This window comes from Petromyzon marinus, chromosome 3 (genome assembly GCF_048934315.1).
Source record: "Petromyzon marinus isolate PM22_M1 ecotype Great Lakes invasive population chromosome 3, UKy_Petmar_22M1.pri1.0, whole genome shotgun sequence".
Classification (NCBI taxonomy): domain Eukaryota; kingdom Metazoa; phylum Chordata; class Hyperoartia; order Petromyzontiformes; family Petromyzontidae; genus Petromyzon; species Petromyzon marinus.
In genome coordinates, this window is record NC_133669.1 from 13,812,108 (window position 1) to 13,829,667 (window position 17,560).

General features: G+C 42.6%; 1 protein-coding gene across 3 annotated transcripts; it reads right to left on the minus strand.

Annotated features, from left to right (window-relative positions):
• Positions 1-1,085: 1,085 nt before the first annotated feature.
• Positions 1,086-17,180, minus strand: LOC116954191 (forkhead box protein J1-B-like). Of its 3 annotated transcripts, none has more exons than XM_076074293.1 (3): positions 17,015-17,180; positions 12,069-12,629; positions 1,086-3,219 (listed from the first exon to the last, which is right to left on the minus strand). In XM_076074293.1, exons 2-3 carry the CDS (start codon positions 12,606-12,608, stop codon positions 2,452-2,454), a joined length of 1,308 nt encoding a protein of 435 aa, XP_075930408.1. In that variant the 5' UTR covers positions 12,609-12,629; positions 17,015-17,180; the 3' UTR covers positions 1,086-2,451. The 3 variants fall into 3 exon arrangements, with proteins under 3 accessions (XP_075930408.1, XP_032830603.1, XP_032830594.1); XM_032974712.2 differs by lacking the exon at positions 17,015-17,180 and adding an exon at positions 14,455-14,774 and having other exon boundaries at positions 12,069-12,626; XM_032974703.2 differs by lacking the exon at positions 17,015-17,180 and adding an exon at positions 14,455-14,767.
• Positions 17,181-17,560: the final 380 nt, after the last annotated feature.

Below are 17,560 nucleotides of genomic sequence, written 5' to 3' on the forward strand. Positions count from 1 at the left end.
TTGTTCCTGCCACCTGAAGCCATGATTTTAAAAAACCCATTTTGTCCAGGCCAAATATAAATTGAATTACAATGGGCTTTTTTCTGGGCAATGAGGATATCTTCTAATCAATCATTGAGAATCATCAATCATATCCATATCCAGGCATTTGCTGGGTGTATTGGTGGATAATAACTCTTCATGCATTTTCACGGAGGTGTTATTCTCTTTAGTCCTGTATTCTATTTTTCAATGCCTTTTCCTCATGTTTTTCCATCCATACTTGGTACATTCTGCATGACTGACACAAAGAGAAACCCAGTGCCTACACTTCTCAATCTTGTACCATCACTTTCAGATTTTCCCATATAACACTGGTAGATACTGCCTCCATCTGTGTTGTTTGATTCCATCTCACCAGTGTTCATCCATGTCTTTGTGAACCATTTTCCAGGATCCAGATGAAGGCTGATGGCATGGCCCAGCCAGTTCAGGTGGAATTTCTCCATCCACCTTTTTTGTACTATACCACTTCAGTCTTGGCTCTTCCATCCTTTCAATTTATTCTATACGAGCTTTACTACCCGGCTTCGCCCGAGACTTGGATTCTTGTCTTGGATTAATACGCGGCCGAGGGTGGGATGGGTTGCGTGACGTCAATAGGCACACTGCGTGACGCTGCCGCATGCGGGTGACATCACAGATGTGACGTCACCGCTCACTTGCCGTGCATTGTGTACAGTCTGGAAGCTACCCACATGCCAAATTTCAAGTTTGTTGCATGTCGGGAAGTATGCTAAACATTTCTAACAGACACACATATTCACAAATTTCCCAATTATATATGTATTATTGAGAATGATGGATATTGATGATTCAGGCTGTCTACCGACAATACAAATGTGCGATTTCAAGCATGGGTTCACGGCTGCCGGTGGAGTACCCCACTAATCGACTTTGAGCATGGATACACTTTGAATAATTATGGTGGTTCTTACGAGATAATGAGAATTATTTATGATGATGACGATGATGATGTTTTAGTGCAGTTACTGAATACATATTCAGACCAGTGATGAAGAAATTAAATTGGCAACAAGTGAAAACTCTTTTCCATCACTTTTTATTACCTTTCCTTTTTATTCCATGGAAAGTGAACAGCAAACATGCCTCATATGACTCAGCCATGTAACTCTCTACTTTAATAATTCTCAGCACTCAGGCATGACAGCACAATCCGTTTCCACACCATGGATTCCATCAGCATATTAGAAAAATTATCTTTTCACTCTCTCCATAGAACTCTGTATAGTGTTTTTTTTTACATATATATCATCCAAAAGTTTGTCTTCAATAAATGACTGTTCCAGTAAATACCGAAGATGTTGGGGGTCTTTTCTCCATGTCTTTTGGACAGACTGTCTTATATTTAGGAATCATTATTGTAATCTTTTGTTGTAATAACAGCCATCCAGATCAATTGCGATGACTATAAAATTACAATCCAGTAAAACAATGTGAAAAAAGAGAATATCTTACAATCATTGTTGCATTGTCACCATTACTTTAAAACTATTTCACAGTGACCAATGTTTGAGCCACTTCAGGATATAAAATTAACAGTATATGTGACCCAATATCAGCATAGTATATTTTTGACAATATTAGCTTACATATCCACACCTTTTTATATATATATTTTACATTTTGTTATAGGCTAACACAACGGCCCTTCCTTGTTTCCAGATTCTTATTACGTAATTACGTCTACAGGTTTGTCCCCAGGTTGGATTGCTACAGTTTGGTACAACAGCAAATTACCCACAATCTTCCGTTCATTCTTCATAACATCAGCAGACCCACCACAACCATTCCCTTATACACAATATGCATTGTCTGCTACTGATTTCCAGTCCTCCAGGATATTGCATCCTACAGCTGAAAACACCAAAACCCAATGAAGAAACCTACTGCCCTTTCCCAAGTGCCTCTTAAAATTCTGGCGACCGCCATTCGGTTAGTAATGCTCATGGAATGCATAAATGAGTTACAGTGCAAAAGACTGTTAGCAATATGGTCATTTAAAAAAAAAGTCAAAATTGTTATACAATAGTATAATACGCTCTACTAAAATCCGTTACATTTGCATCTTATTTCATTGTTTATAAAGAAAATTGAAGAGAAATAAAAATGCAACTAAAATCACAATGTAATTAAACAATGTAATTAAAACAATACAAATCTTCAGTTCAAATGTAGGCACACCTCTTTCCCAAGAAAACAATTATATTAAAAATAAGCATCATGCATTCAAACAAGTTTTCTGTTATCAAAATACTGCAAAACAAGAGAGTAGTGTCTTAGATCTCATTTAGTGTATATGCGTGTGTTTAAGTCTGCAGAAAGTTTTATGTTTAAGAGTTCACATTGTATGTTGTTTTTTTAAATAAAAAAACCACCAGAAGGACTACATCACAGCAGGGCTTCTGGCCTGTCCCACAGTGAGGCATGTCCTGGGAAGCTCGCAAAATCAAAAACCTCGTCGAAACTGACTGTCGTTGTCAGGAACTCCTCGGCGTCTTCCTCCCAAGGGTGGCGAAGAGAGCTGATCGCGAGTGACAGCTCCTCGTCAAACGTAGGAGCGTGAGCCCTCAGGTCGACCTGCTCCAGGGCGTGCTGGCACCACTCGGGCGGCGGGTTGATGTGCCGACCGTGCACCGTCAGGTCGATGTCGGCGTGCGCAAACGACGCCTCGAACTCTCCCGCTGCGTAGGCGTCTCCGCTGTCACCGCTGTCGCCGCTGCCTGAGCCAAATACGTCGTGCAGCACCGACTGCCAGTCGAAGCTGCCCTTTAGCGAGCCAAGGTCCTTTTGCTCCTCCTGTGCCAAAAACTGCCGATTGCTTAGTGCCACCTCTGGCCTATTCTTGCGCTCGCTGTGAAAGTGCTGGAAGGAGGCGGCGGCATCGCCATTGTGGCAGTCCTGGTGGGCGTGCAGATCTGAGGGCGAACGGCTTTCTAACGATGCCTGCGGGAGGCCGTATGGGCCTGGTTTGTTGGCCGAGATGGGGTTGTTGGCCCAGCGCGCCGTGCTTATTCGCCGCCTCCTCAGCAGCCCGTTGGCCACCACATCCGCATACTGGGGGTTGATGCTCCAGAAGCCCCCTTTTCCAGGTTCGTCCTTCTGCCGTGGAACCTTGGAGAAGCACTTGTTCAGCGAGAGGTTGTGGCGAATGGAATTCTAAATATGGGTGACAAAAAAACACACGTCAACAATCAAGTGTGAGGTTTTTTTGTAACACGTAGTGTATGCAGCCAACAGTGAATTCTTGCAACAATTTTTAAGTGCAAAATAAATGCTGAAAAGCGAACGTCCTTCAGATATCACGCTGCTATTGCCAAAGCTGAGCTGTCAAGTGCTGTTAGTGGGCACTTGATTAGGCTCTGTTTGGCAAACGAGAGCATGCATGGGCAGCCCAAAAAATGCCTGGACACCCTTAGAAATGAAGTGACAAATACTTATCCGAATAAACATTTGCATACATTAAAGAACTGTTTTTATAGGGGTGCAGAGAAAAAATAAAAAAATCAATAACGGACCATCGGGACTTTTAAATACCAAAACACCAGAGGGCTTGGTGCTGAATAACAAAAAAACAGAACCCTTTCTTAAAATATCATTTTTCCCTGAAAGTTGACAGACCTAACGATGCATTCATTGTTATTATTTTACAATGCTGGAATAAAAGCTTATGTTATTGGTTTGAATGAGCCTTAAGCGTACTGGAATGACCCTAAAACATACTGCCGTTAGAGCTGGTAACAGCCATATTAAATGAACAAAGCTTTTATAATAGAAACAAAAGGCAAGGGAAAGTGCTTGTGTTAAGTGTGTCTGTGTCTCAGACTTAGCAGATTAAGACTGGTCTTTCAGCAACATGTCTCGTGTTCAAGAGTGCCAACAGAAATAGAACGGCATCTTGAAATACCAAAGATGGTAAACATCGCTGCCTGTGTAGAATATGCTTTTAACAATTTACCACTTCTCTTGTTCGTTAAACCACATCCCAAACATAAGAATTTTAAATAAATCTTATTTGCAAAAGGCCATTCTCGGCTTCTGAAAATTTCTTTCTAGTAGATAATGTTCGAACAAAAAAGTTATATTTTGTTAAATTTAATGTATTTTTGGCTTGCACAGCATTTAGATTTGGGTGGAATGGACATTTAAATGATCGAGGTTAGAGGCATGCCTTTTGTACATACATTACATACAATTAGTTTCTTTGCAGTAGTGGGAATGTTTTTGCAGGAAGTAGTTTTGGTTAAATTCTGCAGCTTCTGAAATTTTGTTCATCCTCCTCACCAGTCATCGTTTAATGGGGGAGGTTTATGTAAACAAATCATTTAGTTGCGTTTTATGGTAAGGTTTCCTCACGTGTAATTAATCAATTGTGCCACCCTCGCCAGTTGTTGGGTAAAGTTATATTATATCATCGTAAATGTTAAATTGTAGTTGTTGTTCTGCATCTACATCATCCATACGAAAGAAGAAGGTAAAATCCCAATTGTCAGCGGATTATGATCAATTAACAGGGATTCAATGGAGGGAATAACACAGGGGTAGCGTGGGCCATGGAGATGGAGGAGAAATCAGCTTGTGTGACGATAAAGTATCCTGATGGCTCGAGGAGGCCTTAATCCAGGAGTCTATAGATCATGGTGAAAATGATGACGGTGAATGGGGAGTGGTTCTGGGAAGTATTAATGGTTGCACAGGTGGGGCAGGGGGTAACATATTTTCCCCCATTGAGAGACCAGGGGAGTAAGAGATATCCTTAGAGTTTGATATGGAAAAACTGCATACATACACTTTGTTTTCTGGGCTTTTGTGTGAAGTCATTTGGGGCCTGGGTGAGATATTAACACCTGTTATACATCATGCTTCATGAAGCCAGGAGAAAACACAGCAATTCAGCTTAGATGGACATGTAACAAATCACCCCGTATGGCTATTTAATGAATTCTGACAATTTGGAGTCACGATTCGATTCAAAAATCCATTGTTTTTCATATTCAGTCTGTTTGTTCTGTTTCTCGTTTGCTCTGTCTGGTTTGCACAATTGTATTCACTCCATGAGCCAAAATGTAACATTTGCATTTCATTTACACACCTTTTTTTAATTACACGCACAATTTAATGCATGAATCGTGTGTATTATTTGATTCTAACTGCTGAATGAATGCATACGTAATACTCCCTCAGCATCTGGACATGGCCATTAGATCTCAAATCCAATACAATAACAATTTAGGTTTGCATCACGTGAATCCTCTTGTACCATACTGTGTTCATCAATTGTCTTTAGATGCGTTTAGACTAACACAATTTCCAACGAATGTAAGTCTAACACTCAACCAGTGCTTTTGCTGAATGGAAACAAACTGGTACGGACAGAAGCAAATTGTTGGCCAAAATTAACGCTCTCAAAGCTCTGAGCAAAAAGCTGCACGGCTAATGCACTCATACATACACGCTCGTGTGTCTGTATGTATGTTGAATTTAGTTCGCACCGTATGCAGCAAACCGTGATAATCGGAGGTGCTGTAAGACCATAACATTGTACACTTTCAAAGGTGATAGACTTACACGATACAAGACTGACAGCCGAGTAACTTTTTTAAACATTTTTGTGAAGGAGATGCGTTATGTTCAGATCTAAGTGATAGCCGTTCCAAACTTTATTTAATTTGTTTATTTCCATTTAACGCGGCATTCAGAACCAGACACATTCTAACCTAACCAACATGACTTCTTACGTAAATATCACGCAAAATGTTTCACTATTTGAGATATTACCTATCGTCAATCAGTCGTAAGTATGTTAACATTTATTTGTTTTTATTGACTGATACATTAAATTTTTTTTTCAAATACAGTTCGTGTTTGTACACACAAACGTCATATTAGCACGGTGTATGTGAATTAAATAAATACCAAAAAATATCACGAATTGTCTTTGTCTCTGACAAAGGTAAATGTCAAAAAAATCAAGTCGTACAAATGTAATATTAATAGGTGATTATGGGACAATAAGAGAGTTAACACGTTTAAAGTAAAAAAAATGGTAAAAACGGTACAGCGTGCTATATTTAAGAACAAAGTGCATGTGGCTCTTGGGCATAATGTAAATAAAAACACCCCTATTTCCTTTGGGAAATGGTACATTCCACAATTAAAATGTTCTGCACCTGTACAAACGACACTGGCAATAGCTTCTGTAATAAACACAAACATATGCCATAACTACAGTGGTTTGTTTATGTCTCTGTTCTTAAAAAAAACTATGTTTTAGAACTCACTGCACATTTTGCAAATTATCTATCGTTATTTACAGTATGCATGCAATATAAATAAATATGAATGCTGTACTTAAAATACTGCTACAATAATAATTAGTCATTGTTATGGGAATGTACAACATGCCCTGTACGCTTTAAAAAAAAAAAAACCTTTCGAAAGGTTTTCGTTCTAATTTGAAAAGAAACTGCTGCTGCAATTAACATTTACCGTATTAATAGGGTAACGGTGAGGTTTGTGTTCTAGTATTTCAAGAAAATTGTGGTGGCTGTATTAATAAGTGAGTTTTCAACGTTCTCTTCGCATTCAGAAAAGTTATACCTTGGGCAAATCGCCAGTACCAAGGCTGAACAATGTGTTTGCCTCTGCAGAATAAATAATTTTAAGCTGTAATTTAGCTCCATTGTAAGAACATGGTTCATTCTATTTGCAACGTGAGTAATGTTGGATTGGGCAATAAATGCATGTAGTAACATGCAACAGATTAGCACTGAGGCAGGCCATTGTGAAAATTACAAAAGCCACCATCACCAAAGTCATTCTCTCCAGCCCTTAATTGCTTTCATTATTCAGGTCTAACCTTACAATACGCTCTGATATCAATTATTTGCGCTGTTCTCGAGAATTTCCAAACACTGATCTCACGTTTGGTTCATTTTACAGCACAATTACGTAAAACATCTCATTCCTGTGATCGTATTCGGTCGAGGATGTGCCCCAGCCCTGAGTATATTTCCGTAGGGCACATTTGGAACTCATACGTACGTACACACACACACACAGCCCCATCGTCTGCGCTGGGCTCACCCCAACCAGCCACAGAGGGGCCTCGAACCCCCCACAACGCCACCCGCATTCCACATCCCTAACAACATCCATTTAATCACTCTCTATAGCCCCCCCCCCACTGCTGGACCCATGCCCAGGCAATAAACAGTGCAATACCTAATCGCAGTTCTCACTGCTGTTTGGCGATAGTGGTCATAAATATAGCAGTGTCTATCGCGCTTTTATGAAATAAATACATTCGTAAATGGTGTCTTTGATGTGGGAAAACACTGCATATGGCAGGCACAGCAGTATAAATTGCTATTCAAGCCAAATTTAATGCGTGCTTATTTGAACATCTGTCCCCAAACCACAAGGGGTTTTTTTTTTCCTTCATATCGGTAACATTTTTGGGTTTTAAAATAGTTAGAAAAATACGCTTTTCTCTTGGACTCAGCCGGCACCGCCGTGCATTGCTTGTGTGCAGTGTTATGAGGTGGAACCAGTGACAAATAAAGAGGCACCTGTGGAGGACGATAAGCACCAGCTGAAGGCTGCGTCCCACGAGATAGGATGCGTGGAGGGTGCATTGTAAGCTTTTTTTTGTTATTGTTGGTGTGTACAATGCCCTCCGTTTTTTTTTACTAATAAAAGAGATGTCATGCATCGCAATCACAATGAGGAGGGGCATTTGAACTATTGGATTCTGGTAATGAGCTTCAGTCAAAACGTTGCAATAAGTCATCGGCAATGAAACAAACGTCGGCGTGCGTGGTATGTCTTGATCTTGTTGGTGGCTTTTCACAGCACGTAAGTGTGTGTTGTAACCCGTTAATTTTAAAAAAAGTGTGTATATAAACGATACAGAAAAAGGAATGTATGTCTGAGTTTAACAGATACTGTATGTCCGTAAAGTATTATATTTAGAGCCGTCAAGATTATTTTATGTAATTTATACGTATAGTGTATGCGGGATTAACATTGCCACGTTTATTTTCTGCGGTTTTGCGACATCAAATACATAAATTATAATTGGAAATATTTCATTGTCCTATATTGTGAGATTGTTTCGACACTTGGCTATTATATTGATAGTACAGCATTTTATTTTTCAGCACGTTAAATCATTTGATTGGCGTTTACGCTATGCAATGTATATCTGTTTATACATGCATGTATTTTGAAATACAACAGCACTTTACTTTGTACTGTACCATTATGTATAGGGCGGATGAGAAGTCCCCATTACCCTTTAACCATTGTGAATCGAGTACGGGGACTTCCAAACCAACCTGCGTTAAAGTGACGCCGATGCATAGTATTCAACCCTATTATCCACCATTTATTCGCGGATAAGTGGAATTCCTCATTAAATTGTCATTATCTGCGACCCCCCACCCCCGCAGATAAATGTAGTAGATTCCGGATTAACCCCACGCTACGGATAATAGAAATTCGAGATATCGGTCACCAATGTAAATATTGATAACAGGTGTCCTCCTGCAAATCTCTTTTATAACGTAAGTAGATATGTGGTGCACATTAATAAACATGTACATGTATGTATGCAGTGCACAATACTTACACAATTCAGTAATGTACAATATTATATGCTAAGTAAACTGTACTGCAGTACTGAATCAAAACGTATGTCATCAGACGTGACTAAACTGTATTGTACAGTATTCATGCGCACAGCTCTTGCTGGTTGTTTTCAGCGCATGAGTTGAAGCAGCACTCACTGAATTGCTCCGGGACATTGATGAATGAAAATAAAATCGGGTACTAACTCGAGTGGCAACAAGCTGCTAAATCGAAACGTCTGTCCTCCGACATGACCCAGGGAGGGCACGTGCTGTGTGCACCTGTTGGGCTTTAAACCACCCTGCCTGCCTGCCTGCCTGTTAGCACGACACTTACAAAGGAAACAGGAAGTGTCTTTTGTGTTAGACTTGACAATGGAAAGCAAATAAAAGTTTGCATAAAATGGTTCAAGACTCATTTAGCAACTGGCAGTTTAATTGTTGTTTATATTTGAGAGAAATTTCTTGAACCAGAACGTATTCTGCGCACTTGGGAGTCGAGCACATTGACAGTGGAGCTTTATTAGCTGTGGGAGTAACGTGGTGATTATGCATTCAAGGATTAATGGACGAAAATCGATTATGTATTATCTGGGATTACAGCATTCAGATTTAATGCAAACGATATATGCCAATGGAGAAAACAAAACAAATAATAATGAAAAATATAATCAATACAATTGAGATGGGAAGAATGAGACAAAAGTATTTAATTGTTTTCTGATTACAGTTGTGTAGCCAGCATCATGATATGAATAATCAATTTGGAAATCTCACTAGAGCAGTGCACCCCTTGGCGTCAGGCAATGGCCCACGGATGCGACTTTTTTTTCTCCTGAAAAATCCTTCAATACCCCTTTTCATCCTTTTCATTGTTGGGGTCGCACTTTCCCATACACTTTCCTGTGAAGGGAACCCCGATTTTTAAAATTATCAGATCTGCAATTCTAAACAAGTGAAGTGCAAAACCTAGGTTGATGTGATTTTTTTTACTTTGCAGATTTTTGTCACGAGGTTCTATCAACTCACTGCACTTGAGAACATGGTTTTTAGCATGGATGGCTGCCCTAGATTGTTACCCAGGATCTCAGCAGTGCTGGCTCAGCACTGACCTCTTCGCCCTCCATTCCACTCTAAGTATTGATTCTTGATTAAATCCACAACCTGAATTATGACAAGCTGAGGAGCAATGATTGGGTTCAGACGTGAAAAAATAATGATGCTCCTAATGCGAGGTGGCACCTTGTGACTAAGTGTAACTACTAACTAGTGACACTGCCAAACAGAAAACTGCATCCTTAAAATATACGACCCAAATTACCATGAATGCACCCAGCCTCATTATACTGTCCAGTATTTTGGCAGCTAAGCAAAGCTGAGCCTGGTTAATAAAGAACTTGGGCAGAAGACTGTCTGGGACTACAGTTATTAGGTGTTGTAGGCTTGATGCTAGGTAGCCAGGAGATGAGAGTACAGATATTAATTATTGAATGTAGAGTATATGTGGAGCTTTGAGTGTTGCCTCCTCATATGCGTGGGGTTCTCCAGATATTCCTCCCACAAGTAAAATACTTAATGTAAATGGTCAAATATATCAATGCTTGGCCCTCTGCATTCACTTGCAATTGCTGTGGCAGGGATTGTCACTCAAGGATTGGCCTACTAAGTCATTCTAGGCGCTGCAAAACCTACAGCTGACCTCGTAAGGCGCAAAAAGAATTGTCTCTCGAGACACAAAGGCCTATGATAATTGGCCCTCTTGACAAAGTATTGAGATTCAGTGAGGTATTTCTGGGTAATATATAACAATATAAACTTTGCAAAAGCTACTTTTTGTATGGCTTAGTGTATGTGACGGTTATGAATGTGTATGCAGTGAATTACAGTACATTATATGCAAAAACTATTCACAGTCGAATCATTATTTACGAGATGTACAGTCAACAATAATAAATACTGTACATTTTGCTTTAATACCGTCCAGTGCTTTTCATGCAGATCTTTACAATTAGACTCAAGAATGAGCTTGTAGTGCACAGAGGGACATTTTGTCTAAGCACAATACTTTGCACTTGGCTTCTAGAACAGGTGGACAGGATTCATAGCAGTACTTACTGTATTAGGCAAATGCAGAACAGTGGAATCTACTTGCTCGGGTTTCCCATGCAATTTAAGGCCAAAGTAGGTGCCACTTGAGAAAATGCTGAACTCTAGACACAAACTCTCAAAACCCACTCACCCAACCCATGCACTTCACCACTGCTCCCACTAGAAGACCCTCCTATCCGCCCCCCACTACCCAACACCACCCACCTCTTCAGCCCGTGGAGGAGATGGGCGTGGGTGGGGAGGCGTGGTCGTAAAGATGGTGAGGGTGGTGCTGATGGTGGAAACATGGATGACATTGAGGGTGAATCCAGCGTTTTGTCCCGCAGTTTAGGTTGGCAAATGAAACAAACAGGAAAATAAGTGGAGGAGTGGGATGATTTATGAAGGTGTTTTACGTGGTGATTAATGGACCTGACATATGTAAACACCATTGATGCAGTAGCAAGTGGACGGTAGCCGGGCTGAAGTCCATTTTCATTCAGCCTGATAGCCAAGGAGCTAAAGTATCCTCCAGCCTCGCTTTCACGCTCCTCTAACGACAAATCTAGCACTGTGATGGGTGTCATGCATATAATGAGAAATTATATGTACAGTACTGTATTTAATTTTAGGCATAACATTTATAATTTCAGAAAGGACAGAGTAACTGCAAAAATACAGTTCTGAAATGATTGGGAGACAAACTGAAATGCCTCAAAATTGAATACTGTAAGTTTATCCTTTAAGGTTTATACCTGAAGGCATAATTTAATATAAGAACTGTAAAAATATATATTTAAGTGCAAAACAAACACTTATTGTGTTAATTTCACTATCACGAATGGGTGTATGTGCAGATTTTAATGTTTATAGCATCACAACTACACCCAATTATCACTTGAGTAATCCAGATATTTTTTTAAACCACAGTCCTTGCACCAACACCGCCTAATGCTACATTCATGTCTTCAAGTCAGTGAATGCATGTACGAGATGTTAATACGGTACAGGAATCTATACCACCTGAAGTCCACTCATTACACTGGAGAAGACTTCGTGTTTTAACGATACGCCAAATTACATGTTCATTGAATGAGGCAATGAAAGACACCCAGCTCCGAACCAATCCAATCATTGACTCAAATAAAAAGGCAATTTAACATTTTAACTCAGCACCGTTAAAACAAAGACAAAAAAATATAACCTCGTTCGTTTTACTGCGCAATCTTACAGCCGAGTAGTCACCTGTCACTGCCTTTCTCTCCACCCGGTGTCTGTGCGTCTCCTTACCCTCCAGCAGGGGTCGGCGTGGCGGTAGTAGCAGAAGTTGTCCGTGATCCACTTGTAGATGGTGGCCAGAGTCACCTTGCTCTTCTTGCTGGCCTGCATGGCCATGCAGATGAGCGTGGCGTACGAGTAAGGGGGCTTGGCCGCTCCGTTGGTCCTGTAATCGATCTCCGTCTGCTGCTGCTGCTGCTCCTGTGCCATCACTGCCGCGCTCACGGGTTTGCCCGGCGTGCGGGGCCCCGTGCTGCCGGCCGTGTCCCCCGCCGTCGGCGAGGCAGGTGGGCCGGCTCCCACCCCGAGCAGGTCCCCCCATCCAGGGGCTCCTGCTCCGCCACCGGCAGCGGCCCACGAGCGGCCCTGCTGCTGGCCCGGTGGCCTCGGAAGGTCGGCGTTGGCGATGGAGAAGTTCTGCAGCCACTGCAGGCTGGTGAGGCTGTCGTCCAGGGTGACGGCTCCGGCGTCGTTGTCACGGTCCTCCGGGTGCAGGAGGCGCCAGTTGGCCTTCACCCGGTCGGCGATGGCTGGGCTGGACAGCACCGGCATGGCTCTGGGTCTCAGCTGCTGCTGTCGGCGCAAATGCGTATGGCACCAAACATTGTGGGAAGTCACGCACAGATCCGTTGTCGATTTTGCACGATACAATAATAATGCAATACGTAATGAGCAGTGGAGATTGTCATAACCACTTCACCATTGCTGGACAGTGCGGGTTGGTTAGGGGCAGCGCCGGAACTGGTTGAGATATCACTCGCCGCCGATTGTTAGCCGTGGCCAGGAATATAACTCAGATGGCCAGGTTCGTAACGCGTCTTCTTGTCACGTTGGAGTGAATTGTTACAATGCCAGCGTGGTGGCGCTGTAGTAGAACGCTTGACTCATTCGGAAGGAAGCTCATGAGGTCTCATGTCGAGTCCGAGGCTGTCTCAGCCCGTCATCCCACTGGGGTCGATAACAAAAGTGACCACACGTTGTGGGATATTAATCGTGGTTGTCATATGGGTAGATTCATTGTTTATTGGTCCCTGCCGCATGAATGTGGAATTCTCATCTAAAATTGAAAACTCATTTTTTTAGAACTGCTTTCTGTGCTTAGTTTGTTTTCCTTCCCCCCAGCTCGGTTGGCGACGTGCGGTGCGAAAGAAGTTCAACATAATTCACTGGCTCATGATCAACAATGGAAAGGAATAAGGACCACGTCGTATTGCTTTGAGGCAGACGACAATGAGTTTTAAATGTTACATCATGACACTATTTTAGCTTGGTGGCGGTTTGGATATGTCATCTCAAACGCGTTATAATCAGAGGTGATACACAAATATATCGGCTTCACTAATTTTAGAGGCGAGAATGTGGATGGCATTCAATATCGCGTTCAGCAACCTGTATTACTGCAGGACTGTACAATGTTCCTGTGATCCACCCTGGGGAGGCCAGTTGTCCTTTTTGGATCAGCACCGGACGCCCATGATGATGATTAACATTGCAAATGCACAATTGCTCAAATGAGGTATAAAATAAACAAATAAATGTTCCACACCAAAAAAACTTACACGCATAAGGTAAAATAATTTAAAGATACGATAGTATCAAAAACCTACTGGGGTGTAATCTCTGTTTAGTTACAATAAATGTGATCGAAAAGTTGTGGCATAAGGCAAAATATTAGTATTTCGGACGTTTTTTTAACCATTTATACTGTGCAATTGTTTCGATTACGATATGCCTCTAATTTAAACTTATCCAAAAGGGGGTGTCCAGAGTACGTGCAATCTATGCATACATCTTTTATTTACAACCAAGTGCCCGCTGAGATTACAAGCATATTTTGTAAAGGGAGATCACGGTTAGAAACAAGCAGCAAAGCAAATACGTGCAAAGTAGCATACAAAACAAACGAAAAAGGAATGCTTGCAATCTGCATATATTTTAAGAGCCAATTTGGAATTAAAATTCTCTTTCCTATCCGAGCCCAGTTTCTAACTCTCCCCATTAAGGGAGCCCTGAAAGAGAAGTACAACACAAAAGCAAATACAAAGCACAGCACACACGAAATGTAAATGTACGCAAATGTGCATTTCACATAACTTCAGTTCCCCATGCTGTCTACTGTACTCATGTTGGGCTGTTCTGACTCTCCGATTGGGCTTTAAGAATACAACATGCGCTATGCTATGAATGGACTGGTACTGATGCACTTACCTGCACTAAAGTTTTGTTGCGTTTAATACCGATTGCTTACCTGCACAAATAGCACGGTGCCAAACCACACGCGTGTACATTTTATATATCCAGCATTACCACTTGGCTCATCAAATTGCCCACAATGTGAAATGACAATAAACGTGAACGTATGGATGCCGTGTAGTGCGTCACACGTACACTTACTTACCTCGAATAAATTCTCAGAGGGCAGCAGAATCGAAGCATGAACAACGCAGTTTACAACACGGTATGCAACCGCTACTTGTATCCGAGAAAGATGTACCGGCGGTGGTCTATACGGTGCCTGGCCACAGGCAGGAGCAGGAGGAGCAGTGACGGCTTGGCTCACTGCTTGCGTGAATTGCGGTGTGCGACGGATGGGGCGCTGGGATGGACACAAAACGCACCGGGTAGCCCTGCCCGGCTCTTTAAAACAAGCCTTGCAGCTCACGATTGGTTTCACCGGACTCTCCGTCACCCGTCCCTCGGATTCTAGAATTACTACCTCCCCTTTCCACCCACTTCATGCACTCTACCCCTCCTTCCTACCCCCTCCAGCCCTCTAACCCACCCCCGCAATGTGACATACTTCAACCCCCCTTCACCCCAACACCCACACCAATGTTTAGCACTGAGAGCCCCACTGCCCATTCTCATTCAACCACTTGCTAGAATGTACTACAGGGTTCTGCACGGGACGCTTTTATCAGCGTTGTGTGCATGGAAAATGTTGTTTGTTGAGTTGGATTGTAAAAAAAAAAGGACGTATGTCTATCAGCGATTTTTTTAAATTTCTTTCAGATATAATTTTTTAAAAGATTTATTTCTACAAACCCTACAATTACATTTGAATTTATTTTCAATGGTATAATCTCAAGACTGCAAAATGGCAAATTTGTATATATATATTTTAATGCAAGAAAGCCTCACCGATTATTTTCCAGGAGGGTTCTGCATATAGGTTCTTTCTTGGTCATTCCTATTCCGTTTTGAACGCAAACCAGTGTATGTGGAGGAGGTAACACGCATATGAGAGGATGAGACTCAACATTTTCACACAGATGGATTCAACCATCGCCGTACCGTCATCTCGTGGCGACTACACAGATGAGCGTGCAACATCTTGGGCGGTAGGGATAGAGGGAAGGGGGTTTTTTTTGGGAGGTGATTTTCAGTGGTGAGCTTGGTGCATGAAGCCAAGGGCAAGGGAGGAAGAAGACTACACATTGGACGCTTCACGACGAGGCATTTACTCACAGGCAATGCGCAGTGACGTTCATGTCTAGCGTTGTTGCCTTGCCCACTTGTTTAATGTGCGTCGCATCCGTGCGTGAGAGTCGGGTGGGAGTACTGTGTGGCCCATCCTTGGGGACACTATAGGGGAGAATGTCCTCTCGTGCAGGTATTCCTTATGGGGCCCCTAGGTGCACGTTTCTAAATTGGTAAACTCTGAGCATTCAAAAACCATTTGAACACACACATTACTGTACACACATTATAAGTGTGCGTGTGTGAGACTTTGAGTAGACAGTATATATTATGAATAGTACATACGGTACAGATGCGAGTGTACATTGTGGCATGTGCACATTTTTAAAAGGGCCAGATTGTTATGGTTACCGTACGATCATACTCTCGGAATATTTGTTTTGCAATTGCTGAGTTTTCTAGCCCTGCTAGAACATTATTGTAGTTTAACAAAACAACTCAAAACATTCCTCAATAACATTGCTTCAACAGAAATACATACAGTATTTAAAAAATATTGAATTAGCGATTGCCTGAAACGTCACCAATTTTTGTGTTATTGTGCTTGTGCACGCACCACTGCCAACACAGCATCACCGCGTAATTTATTATCAGAATTGACATCAGTCAAAATCGTCTTTAAGTATTCGATAATCTGTCGCCTTATCACCACATGCCTGTGGCATAAGTCAGTTTGTATGCATTGTATTGTGAATGATAGATATGTAGTGTGATGAGCCTGATAACTGTATCAAGCTTTACGCTTTCTCAATGAGTTCCCTCCTCTGTTCTCGCAGCACCCAAAGCAGCGTGTTGGTACGCTCTGTGTATAAAGCCCAGAGTAACTGAACTTGTGACTATGATTGCTGCATGGGCAAATGATCAATTGAAGTTTAAAGATCCCGTTTTAATCAAGTCCTGTCATACCTTTTACGACCGACTCTCGTAACATGGCTTAGCGACAGTGGGTTTGCCGCGTGTTGTGGAGGTTCACGGTTTGAATCCGCCCGGGTTTATTGCTGCCGATGTATTAACGCGCATTAACGATCCGCAGATTAAAGATTCATTTTGCGTGATTCGACACGACTAGGCCATTTCGTGCCGGAGCCATGCTCGAAATCTACACAAATTCTCAAAATTAACCCCCCCGCAATTAATGAAACTGGGAGCACGCGTAGCAAGCATCGCCTCCTACTGTCAGAGACGAGTTCGTGCCGCGTTTCTGGCCAGATGCCGGGTCACCTTGTGCCCGCAGGGACAGCTGCCACTAGGGGTGCCCTTTCATATGTCTGAGACATACGGCCCAGCAATTAAGAGTCGCTCACCGCGTGTACGGCGTTCCTGAGACGACCCCGGCGTCAAGGAGGGAGCTCTCTTCAAACGCAACAAAAAAAACCCCCATTAACATCGTTACAATAACCCTTGAGAACAGTACACACAGCGCGCCGCATATCACGGTGGTGCCCGCCACCCACCCACCCACCCACCAACCTACCTACCCCCGCCGGAGGAATGTGGAATTGCCATCCTTTGCGTCCGGCGACGAGCGGCGACGAGCTCGTGTTGGGGGGCGGGCAAGGAGGAGGAGCCCCGTCTCCGACGCCTCTCCCAAGACGTTTGTTTGTAAAAGTTCCGCAACTTTGTCGACTTCGTTGTTGGGGGGCCCTAAGAGCCACGCCACGAACCTCCATCAACTGTCACGGTTCAACCCCTTGGTCAATCCTCTGCTGGATGGAGGTCTCTCCATACCGTGTAGATTGTGGGGGGGGGGTATGGGTTGTTTGACCATACTTCACCACGCCAGTCAGTACGTTCACTAGGGGACGGCAGGCGGAGGAGGAGGGTGGCCAGAATGGGTTCAGATAGAACCTCAATGACCGCCAATGGAACTCGGGTCGCCGCCGGGTTAACAGCGCGATAAACACACCGCTGTTAATGTTAAACCATCAATTACAGCACTTTGTCAATCCACTGCTGGATGACGGTGGGGAGTGTGGGTGGGTGGGGGTGGTGTAGTTAGGATACTTTACCACGCCAGTCAATCG